This window comes from Anneissia japonica, unplaced genomic scaffold, assembly GCF_011630105.1.
Source record: "Anneissia japonica isolate Jap-2015-1 unplaced genomic scaffold, ASM1163010v1 scaffold1302_len1884557_cov193, whole genome shotgun sequence".
Taxonomy (NCBI): Eukaryota; Metazoa; Echinodermata; class Crinoidea; order Comatulida; family Comatulidae; genus Anneissia; species Anneissia japonica.
The window spans coordinates 1758485-1780018 of NW_022736804.1; the positions used below are offsets into that span (position 1 = coordinate 1758485).

The 21534-nt window shown below is 35.3% G+C and overlaps 2 protein-coding genes across 5 annotated transcripts in view; one reads left to right on the forward strand and one right to left on the reverse strand.

Moving 5' to 3' along the window:
• Positions 1 to 3585: 3585 nt before the first annotated feature.
• On the forward strand, positions 3586 to 12088 carry LOC117116903 (uncharacterized RNA-binding protein C365.04c-like). Of its 3 annotated transcripts, XM_033261035.1 has the most exons (7): positions 3591 to 3741; positions 4552 to 4608; positions 4880 to 4961; positions 5905 to 5984; positions 6166 to 6282; positions 7259 to 7353; positions 9418 to 12088. In XM_033261035.1, the coding sequence occupies exons 3-7, from the start codon at positions 4894 to 4896 to the stop codon at positions 9592 to 9594; spliced, it is 537 nt and encodes a 178-aa protein (XP_033116926.1). In that variant the 5' UTR covers positions 3591 to 3741; positions 4552 to 4608; positions 4880 to 4893; the 3' UTR covers positions 9595 to 12088. The 3 variants fall into 3 exon arrangements, with proteins under 3 accessions (XP_033116924.1, XP_033116925.1, XP_033116926.1); XM_033261033.1 differs by lacking the exon at positions 4552 to 4608 and having other exon boundaries at positions 3586 to 3741; positions 9418 to 12086; XM_033261034.1 differs by lacking the exon at positions 4552 to 4608 and having other exon boundaries at positions 3589 to 3723; positions 9418 to 12087.
• Positions 12089 to 13102: 1014 nt separating this feature from the next.
• The window catches only part of LOC117116902 (nascent polypeptide-associated complex subunit alpha-like), a 10360-nt gene continuing 1928 nt past the window's right edge, over positions 13103 to 21534 (reverse strand). The window contains exons 2-7 of one of the 2 annotated variants that reach the window (XM_033261030.1): positions 17342 to 17415; positions 16888 to 16973; positions 15810 to 16022; positions 15045 to 15179; positions 13852 to 13974; positions 13103 to 13589 (exon numbers count right to left, since the gene is read on the reverse strand). In XM_033261030.1, the coding sequence (XP_033116921.1) occupies positions 13575 to 13589; positions 13852 to 13974; positions 15045 to 15179; positions 15810 to 16022; positions 16888 to 16973; positions 17342 to 17393 (624 nt within the window). In that variant the 5' untranslated portion in view covers positions 17394 to 17415 and the 3' untranslated portion in view covers positions 13103 to 13574. The remainder of the gene's footprint in view (positions 13590 to 13851; positions 13975 to 15044; positions 15180 to 15809; positions 16023 to 16887; positions 16974 to 17341; positions 17416 to 21534) is intronic. The other variant, XM_033261031.1, reaches the window with a different exon arrangement.

The window sequence follows — 21534 nt, forward strand, 5'->3', positions numbered from 1 at the left end:
ATTATTTAGATATAATGACCTTGACATGAGTTTGAAGTCCAAGCATTATATACATATAATGGTTTTGCGACAGCTATTATTTATATATAATGAAATGTAAAAGCAGTTACTTATAAATAATGAGTTTGAAGTCAATTCGTTATTTATATATAATGAAATCAGTGAACTTATTATATATAAATAATTGTAAGTTACTTTTCATTATTTATATATAATGATTTGTTACCTTTTCATTATTTATATATAATGGAATCAGAGAACTTATTATATATAAATAATTGTAAGTTATTTTTCATTATTTATATATAATGATGTGTTACCCCTTCCTTATTTATATATAATGAAGCCAGTAACCTTATTATATATAAATAATGTTTGGTTAGCCTTTCATTATTTATATATAATGTAATCAGTAAACTAATTATATATAAATAATGAAACGTTAACGCAATTATTTACATATAATATTAGACGTAAATGCATTATATATAAATAATGGGTGATCTATTCAATTATATGTTAACTAATGAATTATATATGAATAATTGTGTTAAATAATAAATTTACTCTTGGCGCTTCATACATTTGTACCCTCTAGCAGCCTCTAGCTGCCCGAAGTGAAATAGTAGACTCCAAGCAAACGTAGCGCGGTCATGGACATCGAACGGTCATGGAGATCGAACATGACCGAAGCCTGTTTTGGCATACTCTCAACTGGAATGCTAGTTCGAGCGGATGCATTTAGTGCGAACTACAGCAAGGGCGAATTTATCGTCGCCCTATTTTTGTATTTGTTTGTTTTAAATGCAAAAGATGCTCTATGCACTAAAGTTCTAAAATGTTTTTGGTACTTTTTGATAATTATTCCATGTTTCAAGAATTACAGTTCTTGGCAAATCCGACTAAAAGATGGCCGCTAGAAAGCACTTAGGCCCTATATTTTAAAACTATAAAATTTCGCACGTAGAATTCACGGTTTTTGTCTCCAGTTAGTTAAATTATATAGTGTTGTAACAGCATTTGTAGATTTACGATTTAGGCCTATATTTGTAAATGGGAGTAACTTAATTGTAATTTTTATTCACCATAGAAATTTAAATTATTTTTACGTATATGGTATCCGAAGGTGCACAAATAATTGGTGTAGTAGTGTGACACGAGCGGATCCAGTGTAGGGGACAAGGGGAGGCACGTTCCCCCCTCGTCTTATCAATGCATATTAATGTTATGTGCTACTCACTTATCTATTCTGAAAATGTTGTGCCCCAACCCGCCGTTTGAAAAATTCTGGATCCTTCAGCCCCTGGCTAGACTATCAACAGCACAGTTATACATCTGATCATACCAAGTTTCTCCACTATTCAACCATCCGTCTATATAGTTCAAAACCCACATTTTTTTAAACTTAGCATGTGGAAAGAATAACAATGAGTTAACATTATTATGAACGTAGGTATGTTTAATTGTAAATTGTTAACCTTATAAATCATTAAATACGACTTCTTTTTATACATTAGGCTATAGGCTTCTCCCCTGGACCCCACCGGGGCTTTTCCCCTGGCTCCAGTGGCGTATCATGAAGTCTTGAAATGGGAGTGGTTGGGGAGGGGGGGCTGTAAGGTGAAGTAGGGGGTCGATGATCAGTTGAGGGATGCTATCAGGGACGTATACAGGGGGAGTCGTAGGAGCCGCGGCTCCCCCCACCCACCCTCTGTACACAGTGTTAAAAATTTAAAGCTTGTTCTTGCTAGCCAATACAAATTCTTTCCAAGGCTCACTCAAAATAAATAATTCTAATCTACGTAAATATGCATCAGCACATGTTATATATGCCTACTATGCACATAGGTTCAAGCGTGATTTTTAAAAATCTTAAATCCGTTTTAAGTCCCAGGCCAGGTCTTTCAGAAACAGAAATGTGACGTGATTGGCCTATTGTATGTTTCAGTTTGGTTTTTATCGTTTTTGAAGCTCTATAAAGTTTTGATTTAATACTACAGCACTACTAGTTAATGATAATTATGATGACAATGATGATGATGACGATGGTGATAATAGGTAATAATATTAGTAATATTAAAAAGTGAAGAAAATTGTGCTAAAGGCGAAAAAGTAAGTCATGATTTGTTGATCACAATAATTATAGTACTGTATAGTTAAAGCTTAGTAAGCTATAGTTAGGCCTAAGTTGTTTGGATATTAAGTAGATCCCTGATAAAATATTATGAAAAATTTGTCTGCGCTTGATTTTGACTATATAATGGTGATGTAATGACGATGAATTTTACTATATAAAAGGGTCATTTTCGGCAACTAGAGGTACAATTTCCTCAAATTTTCGCACCTCAGCCCCAACCATGGGGCTGAGGTTGTTGTGAAATCACGGCTTTGAAGTATACCGGTATACATACTCAAAAACAATGTTTTTAAGCTTTATTTTCTATGGTACATCACACATATTAAAGATCTCTATGGTTGCCGAAAATTCCTGATAAATGATCGTGAGAAATTTGTTGGTGCTTCATTTTGAGTATAATGTTATCAATGCCGTAGCCAGCTATTGGGTAAGTTGGACAGTCCCACACAATTTTTCTGTTGGGTCCACAAAGAAGTGTACATTTTGAAAAATGGGTCCAGATTTCTCATATTTTGCGTAATGGGTCAACTTTTAAGAAAATGGGTACATATTTTTCATATTTTTGCGTAAAATTGGTCCATTTTTAAGAAAATGAGTCCATATTATTTGAATTTACGCGTAAAGTGGGTCCACACTGATATTTTCCCGCATTGATTGAAAATCCTGGCTACAGCATTGTAAATGTAACGGTGATGTGAGGATGATGTTTTTAGGATCTGGTTTTTACATGCCATATTTTTCGTGATTATGACTATTTTGGATAAAGAATGTTTTGAGCAGTGCTGGATTCAAGGTCTCCCCCTCCCCCTAAATTTTTTCAATGAAAAAAATATATGGCCCAAATTTAAGTCTGAAAGTGTAATTTCCAGTCATCTAGAGGTGCCTTAATCATAAATTTTCAACCATGGTTGGGCTGAGGTGGGTGGTTACCCAATCTGTAAAAGTTCCTCCCTGGAGTCACCTCTATTGAATAGGCCTACCTGGATCCACCACTGTTGAGTTTATTATTGTTAGGTTACTAATATTATATATGATGCGTTTATTGCAATTTTCACTTTATCATTTCAGAACAGCCCTAAAAACTTTCAAAGCACACTACTTTCCAGGGGACTTCGCCCCTGGACTCCCCACGGGGTCTTACGTACTTTGCATAAACCCCCACCCCACCCCTTTCAAAATCCTGTCTACGTCCCTGGATGCTATAACTCTCAAAATAAGGTGATTTTTAACTACAGTACTTGCAATTGATTGGAAGTCTGAGCCCCGGCCGAATGCAAATTGTTAGCTCAAAATAGGAAATTTTAAAGTAATTCGTAAGCCTACATACCGTATTCTCACAGGCTGTTGTTTGCGCAAGTGATTTTTTTCTCCGCTCGAATTAACATCCGCTCGAAACCGCTCGAACCGGCATTCGCTCGAACTGGCATCCGCTCGAATTGACTGGTTCCCATTTCGACTTAATACAGTACAGTATTACCTGATCAAAGAGCTGGCCTACCGCATGGGTAGTTGCTAAATACAACGGGTTTTGTGGCGTGTTGGCATGTATTTTCAGTTATTAGTGAGTCAGTTACCGAGTTTTTGAGGTAACCGTCTAAGCAGTAGTAAGTCAATATATAGAATGCCTTATAATAAGCCTCTAGGCCTAAATTTAAAAGTTTTTATATTAAATTATAAAGTTTTTAGCTACTACAGTACTACTACTAGGCCTAGGCTGGGCTAGCTGGGCTTGGTTGGCATTTACTTAGGTAGGCTAGCCAAAAGACCCCTCTCCTCCGCCGTCATCCTACGCCTAGCTTTGAGTCTTGAGTTACTGTAAATACTCCTTCATACGCCAGCATGGGTTGGGGGGGGGGGCAATTTAACACTTGACAAGCCTATCATTTTGTTTGACAAATGACAAAGGGTAAATAGAAAAATTTATTAGATTATCACTCCCGTCCGCGTCAAAAACTCGGGAAATATTGATGCTGGAATAAAAAAAAAATTTTTTTTGCCTCATCAATTATTTCAACAGCATAAAAATAAAATTGCAATTTTGTGGCTTCAAATACATTTTCTTTAAAAAACTAAAAAATTAAACCAGTTTTTATACAATATTTACTATTACTAATACTAGCCAAAAATAAACAGTCCCTCCCTCATCGATAAAAACAAAAGCGAAATAATCTATTGTTCTGATAAAAAAAAAACAGCCCTCCCTCATCAATTTTTTTTTTAAAAAGAGTGATAATCTAATAATTTTTTCTATGTGCCCTAATTCCTAATGTCAAGCAAAGATTTTTTTATTCAAAAGTTTTTTTTTATTCAATACTTTCCCCCTCGTCGGGGACATACAGTATTAAACATTTATGCAAGTTCTTTGTAAACATTTAAAAATAAGCATTTTTTTCAATCTCTGGATACGCCACTAGGTGCAAGTTCATAGACGTCTACATTTGGTTGCTCAACTTAAAAAGGGAACTTGAAGGGTAATGTTATTTTGAAAATAAACAAGGTCTCTAAGCTCCAAGAAATTTAATAATAACAATAATAACAATAACAATAATAATAATAATAATAATAACCTTGACATTGCATAGTGTTTGTTAATAGTGTTTGTTAAATGTTTGTCATTGTGCCGGGAACAGTCACAAAATTAGGGTGGGGCAGCTCCCCAGTAGAAAAAGTGGAGGGCCAATAGCCCCAAATTTGATATTTGTGGCCTGTTGATATTTTTTGCGCTTTTTTATATTTTTGTAGGATTTTATAAAATTATGGCTGAGGAAAATGTGGAAACGACAAAAGAAACTCCAGCAAGAAGCAGAGCAGAACGACGACAGCAGTGAGTCACAGTATATTTATTACAAAGTAGCTTACAGTTTAAGCTTTGCTCAAACTTGACTTTTATTAGTAAAACTAAATGCTGTTTAGCTTTATCGAAAATAGTCTAGCACTAACAACCTTAAAAAATGTTTTCTGGCTTAACTTGCCTTTGCTGCTTGGTTGGAATATCCGCCATGTACAGCACAAATCAGAGCACATTCTAATACTGTGTGAATCGTTGAACTTTTCAGAGAAACTTAACAATTAGACAGCTACACATCCCATTATCTTACTTTGTTAAAATCTGTACGATTAAAAACTTGACGCCATCACTTCCATTTGCACGTAATTTACCTATTCCCGAGCAGGCAATACTATTTTTTGCGCCTCGTGTGCAAAATATTTTGTTGCTAGGCCAAGCTCTGAATGTACACAGTGAACCTAACGGCACTCTACAGTGCTAGTTACCATGAATAAGGTCTAGACCACCTAGGCAAGGCCTAAAAAGGCATAATAATGGTTATGAGATTACAAAGTGCTTGACTTATAAAAGAACTAAAAAGAGAAGGCAATGCTGAAATAATTCATAACAATGTTAACAATACATTACGTCTACCTATTAACATCTAAAAAACTTCATCAATCTCAATCAATTCATTCATCTTTATTTTATCGCAGAGCTGCAAAGAGTGTCAGTGCATGTACTGCTAGTAAATCATTTTTATACACAAAGCTACACAGTTAATGTATTGATCTATGAACAACTGGTCACCGCAACCAGCAGTTTGATTATATAGCCTAAATGTATATAAAATGGAGTGACTAATTTCTAAACTAATGGCTCCATGCCCCTCTCTTCTATAGGGTCCTCAGAACTTGAATATAATTGCATAGTATTTCTATTCTCTGACTGTAATTAGTTTATTATATAATAGTTCATATATTTTTTGGTTTTACTTCAGGTGGTGGTCTGCGAGAAAAAAGGAAGATGCTGTAGCCATAGACGAATCAACTGAAGTTAATGTAGAAAAAAATAAGAAAAGTAAGTTAATCATTTTTTATTTATTTACTTAATCACTAAAAGTTTTATCTTTTTACACCCACAAATTTTATTTGTGTAGCTGCTCTTTAAATTTAATATTTTCAGCTCATTGTCTTTACACTATAATTTATATAATGAATAGTATTCATAATTTTTTTTTTTGTAATTTACTTTTTTCAAGAGAAGAAACATAAGCAAGCTGATCTTAAGAAAAAGCATAAGCATTACTGTCTTTTTGTCGGCAATTTATCATACGATATAACAAAAGAAGAAATTGAGAAGCATTTCCTACCAGCGGGTACGTCCATTTTCTTAACTTCAATTCATTGACAATTCATTTCGGAAGTAACACTGTTAATGTAAGTTATTTATAATGTAAAGGGAGTTTAGCTCAGTTGGCTACATTGGGGGTAGCCACTCCCTCTCTGGCTTGATTCCTTCTGCTCCTCTACTTGTGTTTCAGCTAGCCCAGAGTATGTCATTTACACCATTAAAATGTAAACATAAATTATATTTATTTTTACACCGTTAACTGGATGAATTACTATTGATATACATGCACTAAAGGTGCTCTAAATATGTTTTATTATGAGGCAAGACTTTTTTTATTCCTTGTTTCGCAAACTTATTTTTTTGAAGGTCATCAGAGGAGGGCATTTTCTTATTTAGCAAATACTTTTACCAAAAACATTCAGACGGAGGAAAAAATATTTTAAATAATATATATTTATTGGTAAATGCAAACATTGTAGTAGTTTTGGATGCAAGCTTAAGAAAAAGCATAAGCATTACTGTCTTTTTGTCGGCAATTTATCATACGATATAACAAAAGAAGAAATTGTGAAGCATTTCCTACCAGCAGGCAAGTCCATCTCCTTAACAAGCTTCAACATATATAGTTTTGGATGGTTAAAATTAATGCTTTAAGTTTATAAAATTAGGAAGAAATGTACACATTTTATCTTTGGAGATTTCAAGGCAGCGGAGGGCGTAATAAATATAAAGAAAAACTTTTATTTTTTTCTGAAATTTTCATTTTTACGCTCATTTTGGCCAAAAATAAAATTTTATTTTTATTTGAAATCCTGAGGTTTAGGGAGTGGAGTTGTTTGGATTTTGATAATCCTTTAACAACATTGAACCCAGAACCCTAGGGTTGGAAAGCTAACATCTTATTCACCAATTTACAGCCCCATATGACTTGTGTGGTTTTTTTATGGCCAGTTTTAGTCCTGTTACTTATGATCATATATTTATATGAAATTATATTTTAGGCACTGTGAAGGCTGTCAGGCTGGTTACTGACGTGAAGACTAACAAATCACGAGGATTCGCTTATGTAGAGTTCAATACATCAGGTGACTTCATGGTAAGCCAGTACTCTGTTCAAATATAATAATATTATGAATAATAAGAATAATATATAATAAAATAATAAATATTTTCAACTGGACTTGCTTGTTACTGTAATTTAAAAGCAAATCCAGTTGAAAAGATTTATTCTTTTATATTATATATGATACTTACCTGGATGAATAATGATAATCACAAATAATAATAATAATTTAATAATTAAATTTGGAGTGGCCCCTCAGGAACTGTGGCAGCTGCAGTGCAGCACCTCCTGACTATATTAAATAACAGATTCGCACGGATACAAACATTGTCCTTAACCCACCTAACTTGGCGAGTCGAGTGGCCGAGCTGTAAGGCTGGGGCGCCGCTAGCTACAGCCTTTAACATCGGCGCTGGTTCCAGCCGCTCCTCGCCCATGGTTTGGTTGGTAGAACCAAGTCTTCTCGGATAAGGACTTAAAATGGAGGTCCAGTGTATACATCTGGCTTGTGTGCACTTTAAAGAACCCATTGCATCTTTCGGAAGAGTAGGGGGTTACCCCCGATGTTATGGTTCATTTCAGCCCCTGTCGTTGTGGAATGATGTGAACATGTATCTACCAAGAAGCGCCTCTTTACGGCTGCTAGGTAGTCACGGACCACACCCATACGCAATTCAGCACAATGACGCTGCAAGTTATGGGTTATTCTCCTACCTTTACCTTTACCTTTACCTAACTCTTAATATGAGGGGTGTTATTCCAGGAGCCAAGTGATCAGTCTCCAATTAAAACCACTGTAGCTGGCTGGGTTTGAACCAGGGTCTTCAGTTCAAGTAGCAGGAACAATACTCATGCGGATCACGCAGAGCAACATGTCTGCGAGATGAAGTGACTATGCCCTGCGGACAAAAGCATATCAGCATATTTGTGAGGTCTCACCACGAAATGAGACGCATCGTTGGTGAAATTATATTGTGATAGGCAACATTTTTACAAAATTTTGATTTTATTGTTTTTGAATAACTTGATACTTATATTTTATGATTTGGTACTTTTTAAGTGAATTTTCGTACTAAAACAGTGTTCTCTGTGCATATTCTGTAATTCTAGTCCTGTTATTTGTACAGGTTAGTTTATCTTTGAGGCCGATTTTCTCAAAACCTGGTTCTCATACACCTAAACTTTAAATGCTAACATCTCTGGATCTATTTATCCTAGGTAAGCCATTCGAAGACCAAATTAAAGCTTATAATATGATCAACCCAAATGTAATATTAACTCATTTTTTGATTCTCTAACGATGAGACTCATTTTTTAGTGAGACCTCATATTTTATATAGAAGTGGGAACTCTGGATTGCCTCATTTTACAGACAAGTTGCGAACAAGTTCGCTAACGCGCGTGCGCTGCCCACTGCAGCGCAACGAACAATGAGGGCTCAGTCACTAAATAGATACTTTGCAACAAAATCAATCACTGGTTTTACTATACTATGGCCCACCGCGAGTCTTCGCAATGCACAGAGGCTGCAGCTGACAGACTTTAAAATAGCGCATGCGTACAATATGTTCTATGAGGATTATTATGAATACTTCAAGAAATTTCACCAAACTATCCTAAGTTTTAAAAAAAAGTTGCATAACATTTAAGCATATCAGCATATTTGTGAGGTCTCAACACGAAATGAGACGCATCGTTGGTGAAATCATATTGTGATAGGCAACATTTTTACAAAATTTTGATTTTATTGTTTTTGAATAACTTGATACTTATATTTTATGATTGTGTACTTTTTAAGTGAATTTTCGTACTAAAACAGTGTTCTCTGTGCATATTCTGTAATTCTAGTCCTGTTATTTGTACAGGTTAGTTTATCTTTGAGGCCAATTTTCTCAAAACCTGGTTCCCATACACCTAAACTTTAAATGCTAACATCTCTGGATCTATTTATCCTAGGGAAGCCATTCAAAGATCAAATTAAAGCTTATAATGTGATCTACCAAAATATAATAAATATAAGCTCATTTTTTATTTTCTAACGATGAGACTCATTTTGTAGTGAGACCTCACATTTATACCTTAATATTCATTTTACAGAATGCGCTCAGTCTTCACCACACAGAGTTGAATGGAAGAAAAATCAATGTGGAAATGACAATGCCTGGCAAGGGAACAAGTCAGATGAGGAAGGAAAGACTGAAATGGAAAAATAAATCCATGGATAGATTCCGACGGAAAAGGACACATGGAAAATCTGGTCATGGCAATAGATAGATAAATGGGACAGTTGTTATTGTGAACTCTTACTCTCCCTCACAATAGAGGTTTGCGAATGGATTACAGCCCATCGTTGTCCGCCATTGTATGGCTTTGTAATTCTCAGAAAAATTCTTGTGAGATCAACTTGTAAGGTGTTGGAATGTAGCATTGCTATTTCTTGTACCTTGAAGTTTAATACCAAAAATTTTGGTAATCTGACAGGAAGAAGGTGGAGCCGCCTCCTTGAAGGACAAGCTGATTGATCTCCAAAATATGGAGGTGGTAATTTAAAGATATAATTTGCTATAGGAGGCTAACAACAGTGGATCCAGGGGCTTGAAAATAGGGGTTAGAAGAAGAATTGACTGGTTTAGCGCAAATTTGTAGTTTGACATTGTAACAAAGTTGATTTGTAATTTAGGCAGTCAGAGATTAAACATTTCATTTTCCGGGGACAATACATCTTTAAAGGAAATTCACAATTTTTGAGTTTAAACATATGAAGATAGGATGTACCTATCCATTACATCCGTTTATAGCAGTAAAATATATTATAACGGTATATTAATTAATGTGAGCCTAAGTTAGGAACTCTGTTAGAAACCACATTTCTGTAGTGAAATTCATCATTATAAAATCTGTATAGACCATTTTATCGATTTTGAAACAGTGCCGCCAATGTCTCGCAACTCAATGGGGGACTTCCAGCGACTTAGCCTAGCCTGAGCAGATAGCTAGTGTCAAATAGAGCGCCGCGCGCACACTGTTAACATAGCACAAAGTATGTAGGCCTCTGGAAGTCCCCCCGGGTTATCGGAAACTTTCATTTCAAATTTCATGAAAATTGTCCTGTATCATCAAAAATTAAATTAAGCCCAGTCCAGAATATCAAATTTTATTTGACAAAAACATGACATGCCTGTATGTGGTCATAACGACATCACGCCATGAGCATTTAGGCACATCATGACTATATATGGGCATACAACAGTTTTTTTGTTTAAGAACATTTGATAAGCTGGGCAGAGCTTTACAATTTGTCACACTTTGAAATTTAATTTCTCATTTGATGCTTTTTAAATGAGCTGTTCATTATTGGAAACAGAACAATAATGTAAATTGTACTGTGAGAGTGGTGGTAATTTGGAGCTTTCAGTGTTGAGGACGGGGGTTACAACCTTTTGCTATGCATTGTGCTGGTGTTCTTGGGTAAAGAGCTGTCCAGGTTATCAAATTGTCCTTGACAAAAAACTTTTGTATGGCCATATACTAATGATGTGCTTATATATTATATGGTCATTAGAATTTGAGTCTAGTTTTTCTGCAAAAACAGAACCGAGAATGTGTTCCATGGGCATTTGATCCAATGGCCAGGGTATTAATGTGAAGCACAGAAGAGTTGTTGCCATGTTTGCTGTATTATCTGTGTCATCATTGTCATTTAAGACTCAGCAATTGGAGTTATATTAGATATGAGAATATTATGAGCTCTTAGGATTATACATTAGTAACTCGCATCAATGATTTTTATCTTTGATGATAAATGTGTAGGAAAATACATAATGTATTTTCTTTAATTTATCTGAATAAGAAAAAAAATAAATTCATGAAGATACTGTAAACATTTTTAGTTGCAATTATTTTTTTTATGATTAGGTTCAACGCTAGCCTCAAAGCGCAAGCTTGGAGGTTTAGTAGTTCACACCAGGTTTGTTATCTGGAGGTTGTGGATTTGATTCCCATCTGATTCACTTGCAAGGATAATATTATTTGGGAACATACCTAGCATTCTGTGTAACATGTCAAGTAGAGCAAAATGTCATTCGTACAACCTTAGAGAGCCAACATTGAAACTAGAATGGAGAATTACAAACTACTGTACCAATTAACCTCTGGACTGCAAATTCTCTATCAGATTTTTTTAAAACAAACTTAATTGAAGCAAGGTTTTTAATTAATAATCCCTGATGGTCGTAACAAATTAATTTTATTTTTATTAAGAAATGTTGATATTGGGTGCAAAGACACTGTGCCATGAATGTTCCCTTGGAATGAATACCAGCGCGCTACAAATGCTTGATATTGTATTATTGCATTTGCATTGTTGATCAATGTTGACAAATTCAACACGCACGTCTAACTAGTATATTAATCGTCAATACTGTATTCCCTCGAGACAAATACGCCCTAGCCAGTAAGCACCCTCAAGAAAAATCAAGGTTGTGTTGAAATGTAGAGAGCAAGGTTTAAATTTGTATGTGTGAATGTAGTGACCTCAGTAGAAGTTTACCAGATTGACTTGCAATTTAGCAACCACTCGCACATCATTTTGTTCGAGTTTTAGTAATCCTTTTGCAACAGTACCAACATTTTACTGGTTCCTTGGATCTTGCATCAATCTAATCCAATCAGAAAATTTTTAAAGCGCCTTTCTTTGCAGATACGTAATGCTGCACCCCACATACTTAGGCATCTCACAACCCACAGGCAGCTGTGATCATTGCCTAAACAAGCACAGAACAAGTAAACAAAAAAAGCAGTGGCAAAGTTTGGAGTCAAATAAATAATGCAACAATAAATAAAATGGGATAATTAGTTAAAGAGGCGAGTCTTTAAGTTAGACCTAAAGACAGCCACAGATGGTGAAGATCGAATGTGCACTGGAAGGTTATTCCAGATGACGCTTATAGGTTGATGGAAATTTAACATTCAAATCTATCTGGTACGAATTTGCTTTTTACGTACAAGTAAAAAGTTGGGAGATATTGCGGGCATAAGCCAGACAGTGACTTGAATGCAAGGACCATTAATCTGAAATAAACCCTTTTGCTTAAAAAGCAGCCAGTGAAGTTCACGGGCACTTTAGACTCACTTATTTGCCTAGTACTTCTTATTATTTTTTTTAAGGACATGTCAGTTGTGTGTTTTGCTTTTGTTGTTTTGACAATACAATTGTGGTGCTTGTGATTTCTGTTAAATGGACCTGTATTACAATCTGCCTTGAGTTTTTCCCTGAGCTTGGAGATCTGGCGTGCGCTTTATAACCAAAAGGAAAAGGCGAAATATAAATGCCTGTACCAGTACCATTACAGGCATTCCAAGTTAGACAAATTTCCAAGCGTGAGACTTCCACTCACACCTTCACCCCCCCCCCCACAAAAAAAATGCATTGAGGATCTGGAATTTTTCCTTGAGATTGGGAATCCATGCATTTCAGGTCATCGCAACACAACTTTTTCCATACTGTACGTGTCCTTTGATTTTATCCGGCTGCTTTAAAAATGACATCTACAGAGTAGGTGTAGCTAGCTGGTATACATCATGTTACCATGATATTTTAAGTACTGTAGATGGAGAATTTTTCGTAAGAGGGCTACAGAAATAAAAAATAGTACATATTTTATGATGTAGGCATTAAATTTATGTGCAAAATGTTGGTCCTTAAGTGTGAGAGTGTGAAACAAACCCCAAATACGCAAGACTTCGTATTTATTAGATAATAAGAAAAAAAATACAGCCAAAACATATCACTTCACCTTTTATTGCATCAGCCAATTTTTAAAAACTGTATTTTAATTTGAAATGGCTAGCATATCTAGTGCTTACTTAAATTTTATTTGTAATGATGTAATTTTATTTCCGACAATCCTGATGTTACCCACAGCACAGCATCTAAATGCAGCTTTTCTAATTCATATTCAATCGACCATAAACCATGAAAATGTTGCTCAGAAATTGTATGAAGCAGAGTATTCCATCTGGAGATGGCCCTCAATCTAACCATTTAAATAAAAGGTTAACTACACTAATATTAATGTAAGACCGGGTCAATAATTTACAACAATTGCTTCTCCATGACGTTTTTTTTTTTTGTTGTTCCACATGATTGCATCATTTATATGCATGATCACATCTTGTGCACGCCAAATTACCAAGCATGTCCATGTATGTTTGCTTCTTTTTGGAACTATTGTTTGTTGGAGGTAATAACATCGTTACATCGTTAACTCCTGCAAGATTAAAAAGAAAAATACATCAACATATCTTTTAAAAAACAGGTACGGTACATTTCATTTTTCAGCTCCCTTGAAACTACTGTATAAGTAGGATGCCAGAAATGGCACTATCAGAAAGATTTGAATATAATTTCATTTCTTGCTCCACAAGTATGCCGGAGTCGGCTGTCGTCTGGCACCCCCCTCCCCCGAATCAGCCTGTAGCAAGCTCACGGATGGACAGTATATGGATGAAGTAGTGTATTGGTGTACTTACCATAATAGCATTAACTATGTCGTTTTGATTATTTTTCAGTGCTTTTACAGCCTTTTGTTTACTGACATTTGCTTGAGACATGACAAGCTCAATGTCTTTATGTTCTACTCCGGAGTCATCAACCTACAAAAAAAATAGAAACCCACAATATCATATCGATGATAAAATATATGGATAAACTCAGAATAAAATATATACCCATTCAATAAAAATGTGACATCTATGTTCAACATCACCAACTGCAAGCGCTTTGTGAGATTCACTGGCATTAGCCTACCCCTAACCTGTGTTGAGTCTGGACTGTGTTTTATCTGGCACTAGCAGTATCAGCATTCACATTTAGGTCCGGACTTAAGCCCATAACTATACAGTAACTGGATGTGACATCATGGGAGTTAGATAATAGGAATATCCAAAGACTACTGCACACTGTATGTTAGGTTTTAATGCCCATATGCTGATTACTAACTGAAGTATTAGGTATATTTTCTACACGATATGGTAGTATTTTATTCAATATATATAGTATTTTATTCAATAATGTAAAGCACATTTGAGGCATGTTGTGGCAAAATGGCTAAGTTGTAGTAAAAATTGAAATTCAAGTTATTGGTATAAATGCATATACCTGAGTATGTGATCTATAAAATAAGGGGTCATTCATTGAAATTGGACATTTCAAGCCTAAGTTATTGGAAAGTGAAAGTACAGTACTCTTAGAGTCAAGATAAACACGATTTTGAGTAATTGCCTTCCAAAATTATTTGTGCATACATTGTTTAATAGAATTAACTATCTAAATACTGTTAAATAAACGATTTGTTGATCACTTCCAGAACTAATACTTTGGGATATGATTAATAAGACATTAAACTAATGATCTATAGTGAAAAACAAATTTGGATTTTTAGACTGTTTTTGAGTTCCCATATTTTATAGCTCATTCACTCTAAACTGGCCTGTGCGACAATTTAACCATTTCGCCACGACATGCCTCATTTGTTTGACATATCAAAAAGTCTTTGGCACAAAGATGATACAATTGTATTGATGTTATTTTTTTCTAGATAATAAAATACAATTTTTGTATTAATATCAACCATTTCTAGATGATTATTATGTGTTTCAATCATTCATATTAATCAGTTGTGACATCATCACCATATTCATGAATATATTACTATCAGAATTACCTCTTCCTCATCACTCTCTTCTTGTATCGTTGGCGTGTTAGCCGCTGCAGCGTCGCTCGATATCGCTTGACTTGGATCTGGTGCCTTGAATTTCTCTGCTGCTGAAATTTGAGCTTGCTGACTCATATCTTCAATCTGATTAAACAGAAAATTCAACAATATTAATTATACTTTATATTCTATGTGGCATGTTTTTAGTTATCATGATTACATTTGTTGGTTGTCAGAGTTTGGTCTTATATGCATGCCAGGTAGATAGCAAATTTTGGCATATTGAAACTTCAAGCGATATCTTTTTTTTATACCTTGTTTCGCAACCTATGTGAAGTGTGAACAAAAGTTTTTAAATAACATTTTTTTATTGACAGCAAAATGCTTTTGCCAAAAATATTAAGGTGGAGAAAAAAATACATAAAATATCTGCAAAGTATAAAGTAACATAGGATGCCCATAGGCAGTAGCCTGGGATGATCATGCGTAGTAGCTGTTACTGAATTGTATTTAATTGTAAAGATTCCATAAACATTTTCTGAACTTTGCATTGATTAGCATAGGCAGGGGAAGGAGGAACCGGCCTAAATTATTTAAAATACAGTAAGTTTGAGAGTGCCAGTTCCGGGCATCTGGAGGTGACATATTCATAAAATGTCTTGCCTCAGTCCAAACCATGGTGGGGCTCCGGTGGATGAACCCTCTATCTGTGGAGTCCCAACCTGGGGCCCTCTAATTACTAATTCCTGGATCCGTCACTGATTAGTAACTCACCTTAGCTTCACCGAAGACGACGTATGTGTCTGATGCGGGACTTTTATATACATCTGGTTTTTGAATGACAAACAGAATGTTCTTGGACTTTTGTATGGTAACTCTGTGCACACCTGTGATTGATTTCAATGCCATTTTTGACATGGACTTCCTGGCTTTTTTCTCGCTCCTACTTTGCTTTGCTTTACTTACTGGTTCTTCATTTATACCCATCTGAAATATACAAAAATTTATAATCATTAAACTGTTTTCTATTTCAGTAAAAAAAACATCAAGGCATTAAATTGTTCACTTGAAAAAAGGAATCAGTGTGTTCAATGGGAGGAAAATTATTATCTTGTTATATTTTTTAATTGGTGCAGCTGATGACTAATACATTACAGTATCTTTTATTCAAATTATTTTTTTACATAAAATATTAAAACACTACATTGCAGAACTATAAATTTGAATTAGAAAACTGAGTTGTTAAATACATGGAAAAAAATTTTTTTAATCCGTTACCAAGAAAATTAATGGACAAAAAACCATAAAAATTTAACTTGGAATTGATCATTGGAAAGTAGCAATACAATACAATACTATACTACAATATGTATTATTATTATATTACAACTAAATTTGAGTTGGTGCAGATAAATGTTTAAAAAAAAATTGGTCAAAAATGGTGATAAATCACTTGATAATTAACGTTAAATTACCAGTGCTATTATGGTCTGTGTGCAATTTTCAAAAATCTATCTGTAATAATCCAGTGTTATGCAACCTTTCAGGGCCAGTAGACCACTTTCTACACCATGAACAAATTTGCAACCTAATAATATACTAATATCAAAAGTCATTAAGTCGCGTGGTGTGAAAGCAATGTCAAATTAAAATAGTATGTTGTTTTTCGTGGATTTTTGTAAGCCATATTCGACAGCGGGACCACTCAACCACTGGCGGATCACTTACATTTGTCCTGGACCACCCATGGACCCTTAGCGTTTCATGGACCACCAACAATTTTTGACGGACCACCAAGTGATCCGCAGACCACGGGTTGCGTAACACTGATATAGTCAAATGAATTTCTTACCTGTGAGGACAACTGGGCGACATTTTCTGCTGTATCCAGTCCAGGCACAGAATCATCGCTGTCGGAATCGGTTGCAGAATCCACTCCTGTGCAATAAACCAAAGTGACATTTTACAAGTTCCTCTATGTTACATTATATAATGTTATATTAATTACATACACACCATCACATATTAAATGGAAGCCATGGTTAAGATGAAGATGCCACGATAGTGGTGGTGATGATTTTAATTAGAAGAAAAAGCAAAAATTGGAAAAAATTTATATTTTGCTGTTAGCCAGAGTAATACAAATTTAATTGATTAGAATTATCATTTCTACATAAATGAAATTTGGACTCTATAATCTTATACTTATACAGTAACAAAATGCAGAAATAGCAGAGATGAAAAGTGGAAAACAGCACTCAAACTGTTCAAAATGTTAATAACATAATTAAGAAGATATGTCAGACCTTGCTCTTTTGTTGGTTCTTGTTTAGTGGTTGCTTCTGTTTCTGCAGGCATGATTTATTGTTGATTTATACTACTGTAATAAATAGAAGACACAAAATATTATATTTTTCAGTTACATAATTTTCCATATATATCCTCAAATTGATATTACAGGTAGTACGTCGTATTATCACATCGACATGTGGATGTGTTTGCCATGTTCCCATGGTGTAATCAACATTAGATCAAAATAGCAATGATCCTACAATGCTGTTGATGTTTGAAAGGTGTTGTTTCATGGTTGAGTTAACATTAACTATGTCACACTTAAACCAATAGGGGGCGCACAAAATTCTACACGATACCCAGTAACAAAAAGATCCAACGTTGTGTGATAAGCATACACAAATAATTCACTCGTGCATGATACGTGTCTAGTGGCAGATCTGTAACTATAGGCCAACAATGTTTGTGTGTTTTGTGATAATGCACACAAATTTCCATAAGGGTCCTAAAGGAAAAGAGGCAGGCTGGGCACTAGGAGAGTTACCCTAGTAAGGAGACTGAGAGTCTGACATGAAAAAATTTAGGCTACATGATGTATGCTAGAAAGGAGCAAGAGGCTTTATTGGAGCTGGCAGGAGTGACTGCAGTAGGCTTGCCTAAGCCTGATGGCCACTGAACTGATGAAGGGTTTTTTTGCTATCAACATCATTTATAGCCTGTGTTCCAGGCCCTGATTTTGGGTTACTCACTCTTTATTGCACTTAGTACGTGCCAAACCTAATTTAATTGGGTCCCATACTCGATTTCTTTTTTTTCGGATTAGGGCCTGGGCGAACGATTCGTGCGTACGATTTCCCACATCAAATTCGATGTGGGATATCACAGGCATGACTGATTTTGTAAATCACATGATTGGCTTACTTCATGCATACTAATTATTCTTGGTAAATTTTCAAAATTGGAGATGCGGATGTCTCGACTAGGACAAGCTAACCAGCTCCCTTCTGCTTACCTACTTGAATTAAAACAGTTGGTATAGTTCTGGCCTGCTGAGAACGACTATGGACTGATAACCGTATACTTACAGAACCTTGCTCACTGCTAGCTGCTACATAGCTTTAGGCCTTTAGGGTAGAATATTGTTAAAAATGTAGGCCTCTGTAAGTAAGAACTTAAAAATAGGCCTCTACTAGGCTAGGCCTACTACTTTTGACTCTAGAGGCCTGCGCCATCCTCCTGGAAAGTTAAATTTTTTTGTTTATTTCGGTCTGCCTATTTATCCAAATACAGAATATGAGATTACATCATTCTTTTGGCATCCTTGTGCCTGCATTCAGTGTTTTACAAGTCGCTTATTCCGTCTCTAAATTAACTTTCTCGTTGGTCCAGAATGAGAAAAAAAAAAAAAAAAAAGAGATTGTGGCAAGTCTACATTATTTAGTGTCAAAGAGAGAAACTAAAAATGTTAAAAATTTTTTTTTCTTCCAAATACACTTTGAGTACTGTATGTGTTTCCAATCTACAGTTACTGATTCACAAACATTCATGTCTTTAGTTATTATTTTTAGATGAATATTAATCCAGATAATTTCATATTATTTATTATAGCATAAAACATAGCAACCGAGGCATAACTAGGTACTGTAGAATATGAAGGCGGGCTTGATTGAATGTGGCAATAAGCTGGAGGAATTTCAGTGCTGAACCAAGACAAGACTTCACAGACTTGTTCCACTGTAGCACTACTGTGGTCCAAAAAAATAATTTAGTCTTGGGATGGACTACATCAGACTGCACATCCATCCAGACATACAGTACCAACAACAATTTCTTCAAGACAAAAAATAAAAGGGTAAGTTAAGGTGAGTGTTAAATTATTTTAATTGAAAGTTTAAATGGCCATTAGCTTGGGAATAAGTCTAATTTTGAAGTAAAAAAAAATCAACTTATTTCCTACTTCCTGTTTCATCAACAGGCATCCATACCCAAACTTCAGCTTCTTGTAAAAAAAAACTCCCTCCTCCCATCGGTGAAAGAGCGTTTCAGGAAGAACTTTAAAGGTGTTAAAGATCTTGAAGATCCCTGTTTTTCTACTCTTGGGTGTCTGATTTCTAGTGGAATACAAAAACAGACCCCCATACAAAATCCAAAACTCGGCATACAAAATTTGTGCCTACTGACTCGTATCTTCAATCTGTTTGGACCAAGGACTTATGTTACCAGGATAGGAAGCTGGCTGGTTTAAGCCGTCTAACTGAAATTAGCCTTATGCGTGGTATTGTAATGAGCAAGATAAGCACAATCTGCACATGCTCAGAATAACAAAACAGAATAACGAAACTGCGTATGGGCTTGGCGTACAGAAAGGCCTGCCAAGGATTACGGTACGATAAAACAAAGAAAAGGCGTATTAAAATAAAAAATTTTAAATAAGTAAGTAGTAAGTATGAATAATTGTAATGCACTAGTTCGTTCTTATTTGTTTTGGGTCTTTTTTCTACATTTTTATAAGCGGTTAGACATGGCCTAGGCTAGCCTATGTGATGCTCATTGTAATACTACAAAACAATCACAATAATTTAAAATCAAATTTGTAAACATACTTGCCTTATATCTTAACTAGCAGGTGATTTTATTGGTAGATTAGTTTGTTTTTAAGTGTGTAAGTATGGTTGATTTGCATGTCAAGTGAAATTCGTACCCTTATATTGCTTTGTTTTACCGTACCGTAATTCTCAGCTAGGTAGCTGTACGCCAAACCGATACGCAGTGCGGGCCACAGTGTGGCTAAGGAAAGTTCAGTTTTTCTGAGTATGTGCAGATTGTGCTTATCTGGCTCATTAGCATAACAATACCACACATAAGACTAATTCAAGTTAGACGGCTTAAACCAGCCAGCTTCCTATCCTGGTAACAGTTAAGTCTTGTTCACATGTCTCCATCGATCGCGAGCGGTTGAGATGCTGGGTCGTGAGCGAGATTGTGTTAGATAAAAAAAAATGGCCAAACTGCGTTCGCTACCGCTTTCGAGGCGACCGGAAATAGATTTACGTCACATCCCCAATTGGTTGTCGACATGCTAGGCCCGCGATTTCTGATCCTAGACCTGGGTGAAGGTGGCATCGACGATCCTCCAACGGTCCCCATCTGACATTTTTGGGCGATCGCCGATGTTCTCAATTCTGTAGTAAACCGGCAAGTTTAACGCATTTCTGTAACTTATATTGCATTTCCCCATTTAATTCAGGAAAGGCACTGAAAATAAATAATCTATTTATCATATAGGCCTATCGTAAGTTCACCTTTATTTTCGAATCATAAGTTATAAAAATTAGCATTTTAAAATTTTCCGATCGTAGGCCTAGGCGTGGTGTACACCGCCGTAGTTTAAATCATGTTTGTAGAAGACATGTACGATACGATATCCACGAGTTATTATTATTTTTTAACTTAGTTATTATGTGATTTATTGTTGTTATATTAAGTGATTTTCAAGTTTGCATAAATGCTAAATACCACGCCATTCTTAACTCTATTCCAGTCAAAGTCTAGGCTAGGTCCCGTTTGAAGAGACCTGTATTTCACTGCTCATCCCAGTTCGGGTGGCGGTGCGATGCTAGCTCACTGTTCATTAATTAGGCTTAGCTATTAAAGTAGTCCTTGGCAGTCTAGATAGTTGTACTAGCCTGTGTACTATTGATTTTAATCTCTTATATTTCCTTTTTCTCCAGATAGAGTAAGCAGTCAGCGCAGGGATTGTGTTCAGAAAATGGCCCAGTGCTTTGTTCTAGATTGCTCTTCAGTTACAGAGAGAAGATTTTATACAGGTTGCCGAAAGGCCCAGCAGTAAAAAATTCATCAATAATTTATATTGTTATTTGATATATAATTTCAGTAATGTTCCACATATTTTAATTATCGTTTATAATATGATTTAAATATATAAATAATAATAGGACACTTGACCCAATCAAGCAATATCAATGCCATTTATCAACTTCAAAAATAAGAAATGTCAGTACAGGGGTAATGTGCTTATTTTTATTTTAAAACTTAGGATTGATGTTTTCATAAATGTTAATCGCCACATCCCAATATCAAACAATTTTAACTCACTGTATCTCGCAACTGCTGAACTGTAGACGTTAATACAGGTATAGTGTAGGCCTATGTATAATGTTTGTGAAAATAACATTTGCATTTACTG

Coding starts and splice junctions, on each gene's coding strand:
- LOC117116903 (XM_033261033.1), top strand. CDS start 4,894: ATGGCTGAGGAAAATGTGGAAACGACAAAAGAAACTCCAGCAAGAAGC. Junction 4,962..5,904: donor AGAGCAGAACGACGACAGCA/GTGAGTCACAGT, acceptor GTTTTACTTCAG/GTGGTGGTCTGCGAGAAAAA. Junction 5,985..6,165: donor TGTAGAAAAAAATAAGAAAA/GTAAGTTAATCA, acceptor ACTTTTTTCAAG/AGAAGAAACATAAGCAAGCT.